This window comes from Polyodon spathula, chromosome 2, assembly GCF_017654505.1.
Source record: "Polyodon spathula isolate WHYD16114869_AA chromosome 2, ASM1765450v1, whole genome shotgun sequence".
Lineage (NCBI taxonomy): Eukaryota > Metazoa > Chordata > Actinopteri > Acipenseriformes > Polyodontidae > Polyodon > Polyodon spathula.
In genome coordinates, this window is record NC_054535.1 from 68,273,353 (window position 1) to 68,290,984 (window position 17,632).

Genomic DNA, 17,632 nt, shown 5'->3' on the forward strand with positions numbered 1-17,632 from the left:
TCAAATTTACATAAATACATCAATATGCTTTGATAACTGTAAAAAAAATGACTAAACAGGTCATGACCAACTATTCATGTAGATTGTGCAGCAGCATCTCATTTCAGACTGTAGAGGGATAAGAAAAGGGATCATTCTTGTTGATTACATATAAAAAAAAAAAATATATATATATATATATATATATATATATATATATATATATATATATATACACAGTGCCTTGCAAAAGTATTCAGACCCCTGATCATTTCTTTCATATTATTGAATTACAAATGGTACATTGAAATTTTGTTCTGTTCGAAATTTTATTTTAAAACACTTAAACTCAAAATCAATTATTGTAAGGTGACATTGGTTTTATGTTGAAAAATAAAAAACTGAAATATCTTGCTTGTATAAGTATTCAACCCCCCCACACATTAATATTTGGTAGAGCCACCTTTCACTGCAATAACAGCTTTAAGTCTTCTGGGGTAAGTATGTACCAGCTTTGCACACAGTGTTGCAGTGATTTTGGCCCATTCTTCTTGGCAGATTTGCTCCAGGTTTTTCAGGTTGGTTGGACGACGCTTGTGGACCGCAATTTTCAAATAGTGCCATAGATTCTCAATGGGATTGAGATCAGGACTTTGACTGGGCCACTGTAGGACATTCACCTTTTTGTTCTTGAGCCACTCCAATGTTGCTTTGGCCTTGTGCTTGGGATCATTGTCCTGCTGAAAGGTGAATTTCCTCCCAAGATTCAGTTTTTTAACGGACTGAAGCAGATTCTCTTGTAGTATTTTCCTGTATTTTGCTCCATCCATTCTTCCTTTAATTGTAACAAGATACCCCGTCCCTGCTGATGAGAAGCATCCCCACAACATGATGCTGCCACCACCATACTTCACTGTAGGGATGGTGTGTCTTGAGGCATGGGCAGTGTTAGGTTTGCGCCACACATAGCGCTTTGAGTTTTGGCCAAAAAGCTCTATCTTGGTCTCATCTGACAACAAAACCTTTTCCCACATCGCAGCTGGGTCACTCTCTGCTTTCTGGCAAACTCCAGACGTGCTTTCAGATGGTACTTTTTGAGTAACTGCTTTTTCTTGCCACCCTCCCATACAGGCCAGTCTTATGCAGAGCTCTTGATATGGTTGACTGGTGCACCATTACTCCACTCCCAGACATTGAACTCTGTAGCTCCTTCAAAGTAATTGTTGGCCTCTCTGTGGCTTCTCTCATAAGTATCCTCCTTGTTTGAGCGCTGAGTTTTGAGGGAGGCCTTTTCTTGGCAGTGCCTGGGTGGTGTGATGCAGCTTCCACTTCCTGATTATTGATCCAACTGTGCTCACTGGGATATCCAAACACTTGGATATTATTTTGTACCCCTTCCCTAATCTATGCATTTGTATTACTTTATCTCTAACTTCTGTATAATGCTCTTCATTTTCCTTCAGATTCACAGCCTTACCAATGATCCTTCAACAGTGGGGTTTTATCCAGAAAATGTGACAGCAACTTTAATGTTCACAGGTCGAGGCCAATGGTAAGGTAATTGTGTCCTCGTTAGGGCAGTTTCTTTCATCGGTGCAAACTGGGAGCTTCCACAGCGCAGGAGCTGAATACTTATGCAAGCAAGATATTTCAGTTTTTTTTTTATTTTTCTTAAAAATATTTCCCAACATAAAACAAATGTCACCTTACAATAATTGATTCTGAGTTTCAGTGTCTAAAAATAAAATATCAAACAGAATGAAATTTCAATGTACCATTTGTAATTCGGTAATATTAGAGAATTGGTCAGGGGTCTGAATACTTTTGCAAGGCACTGTATATGTACTGAAGCACAGCAATAGGGGGTTAAAATCCTTCCTGCCAAAATATGTGCAAATGTGTACTTGATTATTATTTTATTGTTAATTATCACCTGCACCTGGCAATACATTAGAGCCAGGTGCATGGTATATTAAAGGAGAGCACACTATCAATCTGGCTTCTTCATACAGCAGCCCTGAGCAGACTGACTATATATATATATATATATATATATATATATATATATATATATATATATATATATATATATATATATATATTACAAGCAATCTGTATATTATTATTATTAAGAACATGCTTAGTTGCAGTTCCTTCCAAATGAGAAAAGGGATATATATAATAAAAACAAAGTTTTAACAGAATACTCTACATTTAGTATAATAGTGTCAGAGCAGGTTAAGAACAACTGTTGACCTGCCAACATTGAAATAATAAAAATCTAAAATTTGAAGGTGCTGTTAAACAAGGTGTTATGACACAGTTGTTTTGCAGCAAAAAGCTAAAAGGCGAAGTTTTCAAAAAGTTGCCATTGTTCACAACCCAGCGAATGTCACAAAACAACATTAACGCAATTACAGTGTTAACATGTTTAGTATTTGGAGATATTAAAGGTCTCATGTTAATGTGTTAATGTTTGAAATGTTCATACTCTTCTTCAATAATGGTCATCCAACACACTCCCAAGGCCCCACAAAAACAGAAGACAAACATACCCAACCTGGAAGTGACACAAACACATGAAATCATTCACAAAATGCACTTGCTTACAAGTAGATATATCTCCATTTAGTTTCATTTTGAATTCATGGGAGCCAACAACCACGTTTGGCTTATTATTATGTAAACATATACAGTTACAGGAAATAATTATGGTAATCTAGATCTAACTGGAGACACTCATTGCAGTAAACATGTAATGAATGAATGAATGAATGAATGGATTATTAAATGTGTAATCCTTCAAACCAGTTGATCACTGAAGGGTCAGGTTCCACAAGGTCACTATGTTTAATAAATCAAACTGCTAGAATAAGGAACTAATAAACAAATAATTAAGCAAATAAGCAAATTGCCCATTTCAAAGGATTGCGAGGCTGGTTGTGTTGTTAATTGTATAATATGATTACCTTACCTTACACTTTTCCTCTGTTCTGCAGTCTTCAACTGTCCATTTGTCTTGGTTCAATATATTTCAGCTAATACCTGTAATGTGTAACTTAAACAACAAAGGCCACAATCACTGTGATCATCAGTGACTATAGCCAGTGCTTGCTTTACTACAGGGAATTCTCTTATTAAAGGTAATGGTCAAGCGTCTGACAATAATATAATAGCAATTATACCAAATACCCAACAAAACATTTTTATATTTTTACTGAATTTAATAAGCATCTTGAAAATATCACAATGGGTGTGGAATGGTTTTGCAAAACAAAACATGATAGATGACAGTGGCACATTAGAAGGAAACCAATACTTATGTTCACATTCAATAGTGCATGTTTTGACTCCCCAGCATGTTTGTTTTATTTTTTGTTTTTTTGAGACTGGTATGAATTGTTAAAGCCTTTCCAGGCATTCTTAAGAATTCAGGTGGTTTGTTGCCTGGTAGCACAGCCAGTACTCTTATTGAAGGTGTTTGAACTTGTAAGGAATGCTGTGCTGTAATTTGTTGCTTTAGAGTGCCAGCTTATAAAAGTATATCCATTTCCATCCTGATTGGTTGGGAATAATGACAAAGTATAATTAGCACATATGCTACTGGCAATCAAGTTTTCACTTATTTGAATTTTATTATGAAATGGTATGCCCATTGTGCAGATAATGATAATGTATCTGTACTGTACTCAAATCCGGTGCTATACAGACCAAATTGTCTTGTAAAACTGTTCCAAAACAAAAACACCTCACAACACACTCAGGCATGTGTCCTGCATGTCTTAACACACACCCTGTCGTGGGTTATTGCTTACATACAGTATAGGGTGCAGAATGACACTATTTAAATAAATCTATACCTTATACTAAAATAAATCAGAATGGTGTTCAAACACTGCTTATTATTACAATGTTTCATTATTATCTATAAAAACAAAGTAAACACACACCTACATTATGTCATAAAAACATTCACAACACAGATGCTTGCTGGAATAGATGCTACCAGGCAAGCTACAACTTGCCCTTGGTTTTAGGTCAAGTTTTTTTTTTTTTTTATAGTAGCATACACTGATAATGCATTATGAAAGCTCAAGTTTAGTAGAGATGGGTGCCAAGAGGAAAAGAACCAGTAGCCTTTGATATCCCAGTTGGTGCACTGTTTCTTTTCTTATTTCAATGTGAAACAGGAGCTTTGAACAAAGCTTCCTTCTGAACTAGAGCTAGAGTGATTGTGTAAAATTCCACACACCGGTAGATACTGATTGAATGAAAATAAATAATAGACTGATTGGCATGTCCTTAAACATTTGGTCTCAGCTGTGGAATAATGCAGTAGGGAGACACTTGTACATGTTTCATTGTAAAATTAATGTAATGATAAGGGGCTCTACCAGTCATGTTGCGAATATGATTATTTTCAGTGACTATGACCCACTAAACCACAGCAGACCTGTCCGTTAAGCTTGAATTCCGGCCTGAACTTTTCAAAAGTGACCCTGTCAAGGAAGCAACATCCACGGATTGGTTAACTGATCATTTGTCTTTTTCAGGCACTTCTAAACCAAAATCTTTTAAAACATCTTGATGTGCTAGTATGTGCTTTGCAGCTAGGTTACCACAATTATTCTGCATGTTTGTGTGTGTGTATATATATATAGTCAAATAGAGGTAGAATATAAGAAAACAATGGTAATACTACATAGCACCCAGGGATATGATCCTTTTATCAGATAGATTGTATAATGTCACTTTATTAGTTTAAGTATTCTTATTTAAGTAAATATAATCAACAATATGCTGTATAAGTCACAAGATGATTTTCACCCATTCAAGTTCAGGGTGAGCATGCATCGTACAGCACTAGGTGGCATTCTGTAAGTATTGGCTGTTGTGCAAAGTCTTTCCCACGGTTTGTGTCAGATCAATGCTAGACAATCAAAAATATTTTGAAAAGCTGGTGAGGATCTTGCACAATAACATATGTGATAAACCTTTCCACTTATAAAACAATACATGACAGCAATATTGTCGGTATGTGCTTGATATGAACAATAGAAGGTATCACTGTGCTTTATTTTACAGTAACATGTCGAGTGCGTGTTTCTTCTTCTACCATTTGATGGCAGCATCAGCCCATTTCCCTTAGGCAAGAAGGCAAGTGCGTTAAGCCTCTGTAGTCCTGCTTTTTTTTTTTAAACCAGTAATCCAGGCAATTAAAAACACAGTCCATAAAGAACACTGCACACAGTACTACTATTAGTAAAACTGCAGAACAAAGCTTGATTTCTTCTCTGCCACAATACAAAAGATAATGGCTTAAATAACTTGTTGTAAGTGGAGATCCCACGAAGAAGCTGAAGCTAAGATTGTTGATTGCAGCCTCAGCACAGTCCATGACGAGTTACCTACTTTATTATTTTTAGCACAAACAGTTCTCAGGGTCGAAGATGGGTGATATTTATTAACTAACACAATACACTGTGCATAATATTGTTCATTGTATCAAAAATTATGAAGTTTTATAATCATAGCAATTTCTTGTTTGGCTTATGAAATGCATATTTGAGAAGATTAATAATGTTCTGCCTGCTTTTAGGTGGAAGCTAGTGAGGAGGACTGAATGGAGCTATGCATCCCTGGAGTAGGATTTTGTGCTGCCAGGCTGAACTCTGTATTATGAGCTGCAGTGGGATGTGTCTGACCGCATGGTTGAGTGTGTGAGGGAGATGTTGAGAGGGTACAGGCAGGACAAAGGTGGAAAAAGCCTTGCAAGGACAAATCCATTGCAAGCATTGTAAGTCTCTGAATTTAACTTATTTCATCCAAACATATAACCTCTCTTTCATCCATTCAACTTTGCAATTGTGATTTATGTAATATATATAGTCAATGTCATTTTCATTTAACTTAAACATCTATTTACATACATATTAACATAAACCATGCTCATCCTTTATAACACTGTTCTCATGACCCATATAAACTATGTTATCTGTGTTTGGCCTCATTCTGAGATTGCAAGTGCTGGTGAAATGGGACAATTTAGCAAATGGGAGTATCTGCAGTACAAAGGCTGCCTTATAACAAGGAACACTATACTTATAATAGTTTTTTAACATCCAAAATTAAGAAAACAAGCACGGTACATTTTCTGTCAGAATGTGCATTTCTCACAGCTTCCTGCAAATATTGGTTTGCACATCAAGACTCATCCCAGAGAACTGTTTGTGGAAGACTGTTGTTAACCTAGAAAATAAAAAGCCCCAACCGCAGAGCACACTGAAATAAAACAAAAGAAAAGGAAGGGACATCACCTGCTGCAGGCCCGCGTGTGAACCTGCAAGATGCCCCTGCTGTGCAGGTGCAGGAAGTTAAATATCTCGTGAGGCATGGCGTGGAAGCCAGGCCGGGGCTTGACGTTGTCATAGTAATGGTGTGTCATGAAGATCCCATTGGGGTCCATAGGAAAACCCCAGAATCCGTAGAGGTGGACCTCTTCGCAGAGCTCCATGGCAGCCGTAACCAGCATCAGCCCAGTGCTCAGCCTCTTGGCTACCACCCCCTGCATCATCCAGAAGCGCTGCACATTGAGCAGGTACTGCGGGTGGAAGTAGAAGACTGACTGTGGGGAGTCAAAGTCGTCCAGGACATATTTGACCCTGAAGGAAACGTCTGTGTTGTGGGTGTTGTAGAAGGCTGGAAGAACCACGGACGAGTTTTCATAGGTCTGCAATACCTCATAAAATGGCTTCCTCCATTTCTCTAGCTTCTGGAACCTGAAAATAAGAGCACAGCTTGGAATGGTCTATGCTAGACATGTATTAATTAATTTAATCATTTGTTTAATTATTGCTTATTTCTTTGATATTTTTTTCATTTATGATTGATGTTACTATCCAACAAGGCAGCTCAACTAACCTTAATGCTTGAAACGGTGGAAGAAAACTTTTAGAGTGATAAATCTAATCTAGTTGTAGATATAGTCACGAAATTCAAGTAGTTATTTTTTTTCCTTCACTAGTACTGTAGTTAAAAATGTCTGAGCCAAATAGGCTACATCAATTATGATGGCAGGATCAAAAATACATCTGCCTTGAAGTGTAAGGAACTGTACATGTATTAATGTATTAACATGATTTAATACATACACTATATACTCTATAGATCTCAGTGTCCTATTGTATGCCTTTTGTATTGTACAGCCTACTGTATGTAGGTGAAATGCTTATTTTGTATTATTCATGGATTGCAATATGTCAAGTTAATCATAAAAGAAGGAAATACAAATATGCTGACACATACATAGACATATTGATAGACATACTGTATACTGTGATATAGATTGTATTTTAGAGTCACATATTTTAAAAACCTATTTATTTCAGTTTCAAAATGTTGCAAATGGTTTTCTTAATCATCTATCCTGCATGAATAAGAATTTCAGAAAGCCATAGACACGAAAAAGGATGATACTGTATATATTCACATGCTATATAGACACACTGCACTAGGTAAGACACAAAAAAACTTCCAAAACCTTTTTTGTTTGTCTGTTTGTTTTTTAATTTGGGTAGTTCATGATGATTTCCCTTTAAGTACGATCCCATTAGTCATTTTGGTCTAATGAACTGTTTTGTGATGTGCAGAAGCTGGATTTGTTCAAGGATATTAGGATATTTTAAGCCTGTACCATCCCGAAGAGCTCAAATTTATTTTCCTCATTATATACAGTTGTAGTCAAAAGTTTACATAACCCAATAGAAATGTATCTTTTCTAGAAATTTCTCAAAAACATATATAGGTAAAATATTTTGTAGCAAAAGTTTTGCTTTTGTGGATGAGGAAAAAAAGTTACAAGAAATAGATGCCTACAATGATCTATTTCAGCATTTTTTTTTTTTTTTGCAAAACTCAAAAAAATGTTAATTCAAAAGTATTCATTAGCTTTTTAATAGCTACTTGAGGCACCTTTAGCAATAATAACTTCTTTTAAATGATTAGGATATTTGACAATGAGCTTTTGGCGTGATTCTTTAGTGATTTTTGACCATTCTTCAACACAATATTGTTCTAATTTATTGAACAAACTCAGAGGACTTCTCTTGTGCAAAGCCTTCTTCAACTCATACCAAAGATTCACAATTGGATTTAGATCGGGACTGACTGGGTCATTCCAGAACCTTGATTTTATTATTTAACCATTCTGAAATAGATTTTGATGTGTGCTTTGGATTGTTGTTGTGTTGGAATGTCCAGTTGCGCTTTAAATCAAGTTTTGTAGTGGAGGGTTTCAGATGATCGGACAACATCTTTCGGTATGCTATCTTTTGGTATCTATGTATGTACCATGTATTGGAACTAAATTTTCTGTGTCATTAGAGGAAAAACAGCCCCATAGAAGGATATTACCACCTCCATGCTTGACAGTAGGTATAGTGTTCTTTTCTTTGTATGCCTCACCAGACTCACCAGTGACCAAATAGCTTGATTTTTGTTTCATCACTTCACAAAACCTTTGACCAAAACTCATATCCATCATTCAAATGCCATTTTGAAAATTTTAAGCGATTGTCCTTGTGCGATTTTCCTAAAAGTGGCTTTTTCCTTCAGCATGCAATACTCGACCTGTGTTTGAAATGAAAACCCCAGTCCCACTTGCAGCCAGTTCACTTTGAATATCTTTGGCAGTCAATTGTGGATTGTTATTAACCTTCCTCATAATTCTTCTACTTGTTCTTGGTGAAAGAACCTGCTTTTGAGTCTTGTACTTCTTGGTAATTGAAACAATAGTTGAAATTTGGATACTCAAATGCTTGGATATCTTCTTGTATCCTTCTCTAGCTTTATGACAATAAATAATTTTCTGCCTAAGGTCTTCAGACAGCTTTTTACTTTTTCCCATATTGACTTATTGGTAATGCCAGCAATCATCCTATGCCTGACCCTTTTATATTCTCTAAAAATGTTCACCTACAATCCAGCATTTCTACACTTTTCTATAATTAGGTTCTGCATTAGCATACTGACATTTCTAGCACCTTGAAGACAATACTATCATAGCATCAAAGGGTATTACTTTTGAATTTCCATTTTTGGAGTTTTGCAAAAAAAAAAAAAAAGAATGCTGAAATAAATAATTGTAGACATCTATTTCTTGTAACTTTTTCTCGTCCTCCACAAAATCAAAATTTTTGCTGCAAAAGATTTTTCCTAAAATTCATTGTTTTTGAGAAATTTCTAGAAATTATACATTTCCATTGGGGTATGTAAAAGTTTGACTACAGCTGTATAATTGTGACAGGGCTGAGACACTGATAAATGGGTGTTTTGTGGCTGTTCTCACACAGCCACATAATTCGTTATTTAATAGAGTCATTGTTTTATTGATCTAATAGAATGAGGGATATCTGCTTGTAATATAGGCAGGTTATAGAACCTTGTCTAAAATGTCTGTCTGTGTCTGTGTGAAGTGAAGGCCTGAAAGAGACATTGGTTACCAGTAAACGGCTTAGCCACCCGGTTTTAATAATGTTTGCACTGCTTGGTAGAGTTAAGCTTTTGTTTTGTTTATTTTGTTTTGTGTGCATGAATAAATATACAAGCGCTGCCCTGTTTTTGAAAACTATCTGCGGTCCAGTGTTCACCCAGTTGGGCCCCAATTTGATTGGGGAGGCCCAGGCGGCCTACCAGTCCTTAATACATGAGGACACCCTGACGCCCTTAATTATTCTCCAGCGGCTAGACATCACCGAGGAGATGCATTGTCGCCGGTTCCGGGAATACCAGTCCAACGACCATCAGGAATGCGACCCCGCTTGGTGACGCAACAATTGTTGGACCACGTGACCCGGTGGCTCTGCCCTGGCACCAACATCGCCGAGAAAGTGACTGAACTGGTCTTAATAGAACAGTTCATAAAGGTGCTGGGGCCAGATATGCAGAACTGGGTCAGCTGTCACTGTCCCACTGCGCTGGATGCAGCAGTCAGTGGTTGCCATACCTCCAACAAACCATGACTGACGGTCCCGAGGACGGGACCAACACAGCATTTCACCCCCACTCACCATGGATCAGCACTGCAACAGCACCCCATGGGCAGCCTCCCTCCACTACAATGGAGATCGAGGGCAACCCCCAGCGGGGTAAGAGCAGAGCACCTCTCCCCCTTGTCAAACCAGCAACGGGACACACCAGCTCCATGGGAGACCTTTCGCCCCACATGTTACGGGTGCCAGAAGGTCGGCCACCTTGCCAGGAATTGCCTGGCGGCAATGGAATATGGTGTGACCTCTCATTTTGTCCTGACAGCACCAGGTAAGTCCAGGGGTATTGATTGGGAGGGGCCTTGCATTGTTGATGTACGGGTTGGTGATATGAGTACCCACGCATTAGTGGACTCAGGATGTAAGCAAACACTAATTAAGGAAGCTCTATTGACGGAGGTACCTTGGTGGTCATGCGAGGTTGTGGTCATTTCCTATATCCATGGGGATAAAAAGGACTACCCCCTCACTGTTGGATGTCATAACTGCCGCGTAATCGTGGCAGTGGCTGCAAAGTTGCCATATCCCATAATTTTTGGTCGAGACTGGACACATTTTGACACAATTCTTAATAAAATGGGAACCAGTCTCCGGTAAGACCATGGCAGCAGCGAAGGAAGCTCTTGGGACCATTTTCCTGCTGCATGCTGATTTGTTCCATTCCCAATTTCGCCTGAAAAAAACAAAAAGAGAGCGACGGGTTGAAAAGTAGGAAGGAATGTCAATGAAACAAGGCTGGGATTTGTTGGGGAATACTGCAAAGTCTGTCCAATGCAAGGGATAGGGGATCGGGACTCAGTGTGACAGGTGGGGGTGGCTTACTGAGGCCCCCAGTTCTGAAGTTACTTTAGCTGCACTCAATATCCTGAAATTCTGGGACCGAGATGTGGACCTAGCATTGGAACAAAAAAATGATACTTCGCTGGCTCATATCTGGGGGCAGGTTAGGTCTATCAAGGGGAATGATGTAGAGGATAACCGGCCACTTACATAGCCTCACCACATTATTGTCAGGCATTTACTGTATAGAGTATCCCAAGCCACGAGCACAATTACTCGTTCCCCAGTTTTTTTTTCAGTAAGATCATGTAGTTTGGGCCATTGAGGTAGCGACAAGACTTAGGAACGAATATTGGCTAGTTTTTATTGGATGGGAGTTTTTAATGAGGTGACAAAACATGTAGTGGTGTGCCAGGAATGCCAGCAAGTAGCGCCGGGGTGGGTTCGACCGGCATCACTGGTCCCTCTGCCCCTGATCTCCCTTCCCTTTGAACGCATTGCTACGGATATAGTCCAGTGAGCCAGTCTGACTCTGGATATATGCACATTTAGGTAGTGGTGGACTACCCAACCAGATATTCAGGGGCAGTACCATTGAGATCTGCTAGTGCCACAGACATTGCTTGAGAGTTAATGCAGATTATAGCGAGAGTAGGGATTCCTAAAGAAATTCTAACTGATCATGGAACGAACTTTATATTACAACGTTAAAAGGAATTGTATAAATTATTGCAAATTCAGTCCATTCGGACCTCTGTTTATCATTCGCAGATGGACAATCTGGTGGAATGGTTTAATCAGACTTTGAAACAGATGCTGAATTGTTTTGTCAACCAAGAACAGAAACATTAGGCTAAACTCCTCCCCTACCTGATATTTGCCGTGAGAGAGGTGCCTCAGAGCTCAACCGGGTTCTCTCCCTTTGAGCTGCTGTATGGGAGGCAACAGGGTATCCTGGATCTTGTGAAATAAGGGTGGGAGGAGCAAACAAAAACTTCCAAAAACATAGTGAGGTATGTAATCATGTTAACCCTTAGCGGTCCATTTATTCAGCGCCTGTCAGACGCGTCAGGTCCAATTTATTTTCACACGCTTTTTAAAAGTTTTTTTTCACAATAATTTAGGTTTAATAGGCCCTGCATATCAACAGGACACTCAGTACTGCATCTCCAGCCAAGCTCGACCCCTTGTTTACTCTATTTTTCACATACCTCTTCTTAGTCGTGCATACTGATAATTCCTCTCCTGATCCCTCATTTTAGCACCAAACTCCTCAATAATGTGATCCAAGTCATTATTTTGTTACTGTAACATCTCAAAAAGCTCTGCAAATGTCAGTGATATTCTTTGAGCACTGGATGCGGAAACAGCTATATTCTTTGTTTATGTCGGTGTTATCTCTGTGGTGTTGGGTCTATATGTGTATTGCTCAGATCACTTTTTTTCAGCTTTTGGCTCCTATCAGTCTCACTCAACCATTGAAAGGTTTTCTCTGCTTTTTCCTGAGAAAAAATGACTAGAGACCTGAGCTTGATGTCTTTTTGTTGATGTTGGACAGGGTCCGACATCGGACTGGAAAGGGAAAATTGTAACATTGGACCTGGTCCAACATAGGACTGCAAGGGTTAAGAGACCGTTTGGAATTGGTTGGTTGTTTGGCTCAAGAGAATCTAAAACTAGCACAGCATTGCTAGGAGCAGCAGCATAACAAAAAAGCATGAACTTTTCAGCCAGGTGATTAGGTACTGTTGCTACTTCCTACTTGAAGTTTAAGTTATATGCTAAGTGGCAAGAGCCATACGAGGCGATACGGGGAATTGGTAATGTGAACTATGAGATTAGACAACCCGATCAGCAAAATAAGACAGAAATTTATAATATTAACTTGTTAAAACCCTGGAATGAAAGGGAGGCACTATTCATAGCTTGTGACAGTTTAGAAGAGGAATTTGGTCCCACTGGCAGTCCACTAGCTACAACGAACATTCCAATGGGGGAACAGTTACTTCCATACCAGAAACGCGAGCTCTACCAGTTAGTGGAAAAGTTTAATGATGTTTTTTCAGACTTGCACGGTAGAATTAATGTCATTCAACACACTGTTATTACTCCACCAGATGTCAAGGTTCGAGAGAGACCGTACGGATGCCAGAAAGCCGCAAGAGTCCAGTTTGCAGGCTTGGAGTCCAGGCTTGGAGTCATTGAACCTTCCCGGAGCGAAGAACAGCTCCACTCGGTCCTGTGTGGATTTTTGAAAGGTTAATGCCAACTCCAAGTTCAATGCATATGCAATGCCTGGAGTGGATGAGCTCCTCAACTGACTGGGTAAGGCACAGTTAATCTCGATCTTGAATCTGACAAAGGGATACTGGCAGATTAAACTCACTCAGAGCTCGAGAGAGAAAACTGCTTTCTCCACCCCAGGTGGCTTGTTCCATTTCCGGACCATGCCCTTTGGGTTGCATGAAACTCCCATCACCTTTCAGACTGATGGACCAGGTCTTAGCTCCCCATCATCAGTATGCAGTCGCATACATTGATGATGTTGTGATTTTTAGCTCCACCTGGAAGAAGCATAAAAATCACCTCTAAGTGAGGCAGCTAAAGCTGATCGCCTCCAAAGTCCAGGCGCTGGTGGAAACAGTAATCCCAAGAACCAAATCGCCATTTTATCCCCAAGTATGCCACCATAGTCAACCCTCTGGTACTGGTAGATCTCATCCAAAAGGCTGCTCTTAGAAAGTGGACAGTGCAGTGTCAGAAGACATTTGATATGATTAAGAAGCAACTATGTCAAGCCGCCGCTCTGATTTCATTAGATTTCAGCAAAGAGTTCATCCTTCAGATTGATGCCACCCTATCATTTATTTGAGCAAAAAATGGCTCCTAGGGAGACTAACTACTCCATCATTGAGAAAGAGTGTTTAGCCATCAAATGGGCTACTTATGCTCTTCACTATTACTTGTTGGTGCGTTCTTTCTCTTGTCACTGATCACGCTCCTTTAAGGTGGTTACACAAGATGAAGGACAACAATGCCCAGATAACTCGATGGTACCTGCGGTTGCAATCCTTCCACTGCACAGTGAAACATTGTGCATTTAAGGAGCATCAAAACGCAGATTTTTTTTTAAAGGAGATCGGGAGCTGCAGCCACAGAGTCAGCTCATATCACGACACACAGCCTCACTGCCCAGCACAGCACAACACGGACACGGGCACCGAATACACCCGACTCGCAGAGCAGTTTTGCGCACGGAGGTCCATTTATTCAGCACTTGTCAGGCACGTCAGGTCCAATTTATTTTCACACGCGCTGTTTATTTTACACGCGCTGTTTAAAATATATAAAAAGGGAAAATTGTAATGTTGGACCAAGTCTGATATAGGACCGCAAAGGGTTAAAGGAGTGCTGTTTTTGTTTGTAACACGTATTCGGAGCTGTAGCCTTGGGCCAGCACAAAGCCGGATCAGCACTTTCACTTGTATCACTGTAAACTGTACCACAATCACTAATTTATGCATTGAACGGACTTGTGTATGTGTTTTGTGTTTAATGTGGGGATACAATAACGGGACTATTATTTCGGGACCAGCCCAGGGATTATAAATGTAAGTAATACACGCCACTGTATTACTTACCAGCATTACTATTTACTGTTTGTTTCGCTGTCAGGCACTGGACTTAAGGAATAAAATAAACAAACCTTTTGCAGCTGGATTACAATTGTCTGTCTCTTCTTTGATCACCTGCACCTGCACACTATTAACCACTTTGCCACAATGATACAAGGATAAGAATCGAGTCCATGCATATATGAAATCCTTCCTAGTTCCTGTATAAACCCTGCACAGTTTTTGCTTTAACCTTGTACTGTATTTATACTCTGCTTGTCTTGCTTGCTACTAGCATGGCATTGGATGGACTGCAATATTAATGTGCACAACAGTACATTAATAGACAGTTAATTAATCAAGGCAATTCAAGGTAATTCTCTAAGTAAAGATTACAACTATTGTGACAGGATGGATGAGGTGGTGTAAATGATTACAATGTCCACAACTGTAATTGCTGTACATCAGCTGCTGGCAATATTTATTTTGTTAGAAGATGAAGGTAACAGAAAGAAAACAACTCAAGTCTTCACTACCAACTAGTGGTAGACTTTAAACTGTCTGTGTGAAATTTATTACCGCCAGTCTGACACCATTACCTCCACCAAAGTACCCTTACCTACAATGGTAGTTGTGTAAGGCTCTGGTGTACCATACCCTTTATTATAAGTTCACACAGACCACTATTTACACTATATACATTCGACAGTGTATACCTGACATGCACTTGGTTGGTTTGCTCTTGAGTGGGGTTTTGTAATTCTTTGCTTCACTTAATTCACTTCCAATGAAACTGTCTTTCAATTCTGGTTCACTTGGTCTGGTTACTTCTACGCAGATCACATGGTCAGTCAGCTTCTCCAACAGACTTTGGTTTAACTGGACTTAGAGGTTAGACTCCACTCTCAAAGGTCCAGGCTTTTCTTTATGTTCAAAAAGACACTTTATGACCAAACACGAATTTCCTTTTGTTAAAACGCTGGTCTGCAAACACCCCTCTCACTCTTCATTAACTCCAACCACTTCTCTCCCTGTGCAAACTCCCCTTGCCCCTTTTAAAGATGGCCACCTTTCAGATCCGATCAATCACAGAGTTCTTTTCCTTTTCCTAGCGAAGTCTGTCCATTTCCCATAGCTCTATCTGAAACAGCGCCACCCCTAAAAGTGCTCACTCCATTGTCATTACAACAAATCATATTTTTATAAGTTGCATCTATTTCAGGTTAAAACAACTAAGTATTATAATCCTCCATGTTACAATATAATACTCCCCACTGTTCTATATTCGTAACATTAGCAATCGTACACCTATTTATCACACTATGTACATCTTTAGTTTTAGATGAGCTGTTGAGTTTTTAAGCAAGTCTTGCTTTCTTATTATTTCATAGCTATTATCTAATCATTCTTCAGACGTTACAATCATCGAGCCCTTCAGAGATCTCTCAATTCATTTCAGATCTAGGAGAATCAAAAGAAATGTACTGTGCACAATGTTCTTCAGTATAGTGTTGAATTATAAAGCCTGAAATCATTTAAGGCATGGACGGTTCTACTTTTCAAATTGGGTGTTGGAGCATTAACTTCTTATCATCTGCCAGAAACAGATGTTTTCATGTATATTTTGTAACGGTTGACGGTTCTTTCAGTGGGGAACTTAAAAAGTTAATTTAACTGCTTCTTCCAAGTTAAATTATTGCTAGTTATAACATTAAGGTTGTTTTTTAGTTCTCCACAAAAAAAGACATATTCCTCGTCTAAGCATGTCCTTATGTCCTTACAGATCTTGAATATGTCAATGGTGTTATAATTTTTAAAGACATCAGTGCAAGAAATTCTCGACTGAAAATACATAATTAGAGATTATCAGTATAATGAAAAAGTAACTCACCATGACCATCCTCAGTAGCTACATGCACGTAAGTGTTACATACATACATACATACTGAAGCACAGGCTCTTCCATACATTCCCAGATACTAATAACCTGTGGTAAAGAACATTGTATCACAGCCTGATAAGGTATAAGCAGTGTTCCACAGTTTCGGTTTTTAAAAATATATTTTTATTTTACAAATCTTAAAATAGACATAAAATCGGTAAGCAGCGTTCCCTCTAAACTTTTTAGATACTGAGAAAGTTGCCATTTTGACTGAGAAAGGGTAAATTATCAATTGGAAACCTTTGGCCACGCAGTAACCCTTTTAATATATTTTTGTTGCATTATACAATTTGGAAACAATAATCCAACACAAGTATCTCAACAATTTTACAATTTAATTTAAATTTAAACAAGACAAATATTGTGGCTCTGCCTCTGAATTTGAATCATCCTCTGATCCTATGCAGCCCTGTCAGTTGTTATCATAGATATAGACTGCATGCTTAACTGGTGGCCTGCATAAAATTGCTTTATACTACTGCATAAAACACTGGCGCCTGCACTGCCTTCAGTTGTAACCATCAATAGGGCTACTCACTCATTGTTCCATTCAGTTCAGAAAACCAAATGTCTTGCACAGTTGTGAGAACCATATTTACAATCTTCCACTTGCATAGTAGTTCAGTCAACAAATAAAGATGTTTTGAAAAGACCTGTTGCTGGCTTATTATTATTTACAATAACAATAAAAATTAAACACTTTAATAACAGTCCAGCAATATCATGTGAGAGTACTCCTATGTACTGTACTCCGCAAATTAAGTTTAGCGTTTTACTGGCATTATAATAATAACCAGGATAAAATCTGAAACACTAATAAAGGCGTGTTGACTGACTTGTTGCTCTAAAACAGGTTCACTGCTATGTATTACCCCATTGTAATTTAAATAGCGCCCCTTTTAATGTAAATGCATAATTAATCGTCTCAATTGTTTCTTTCCTAGTTCTGCAGTGTTATTTGCAAGATTTAAAAAGAGGCATGTCTCCAGACAGAATGTCTTTATGAAACCAACAGTGTGTAGTGTAGTGACTACATCCTTTACACAGTAAAGTGATCAATTTCCTTTAAGGATTGTATAGCTAGAAAAACAGTTTTGAGCTAATTTCTTAGTCATCAGAAAATATAATTCAATTAAGAAACGGCCATGATTTAAAATTGCTAATTATAGCTTCATTAAAGGCAGGTAGTGTGGAATGAAATAAACTAGACGTCAGTGAAATACGCAATTCATTTAGCTTACTTACTTCAGGAAAGCTGTGCCTTGAGCACA

At 38.6% G+C, this 17,632-nt stretch overlaps 1 protein-coding gene across 2 annotated transcripts in view; it reads right to left on the reverse strand.

The window, feature by feature from the left end:
* Window positions 1-2,112: 2,112 nt before the first annotated feature.
* Window positions 2,113-17,632, reverse strand: part of LOC121299522 (alpha-2,8-sialyltransferase 8E-like) — a 66,173-nt gene continuing 50,653 nt past the window's right edge. For both annotated transcript variants that reach the window (XM_041227306.1, XM_041227297.1), the window contains one exon: window positions 2,113-6,758. In XM_041227306.1, coding sequence (XP_041083240.1) covers window positions 6,293-6,758 — 466 coding nt within the window. In that variant the 3' untranslated portion in view covers window positions 2,113-6,292. The remainder of the gene's footprint in view (window positions 6,759-17,632) is intronic.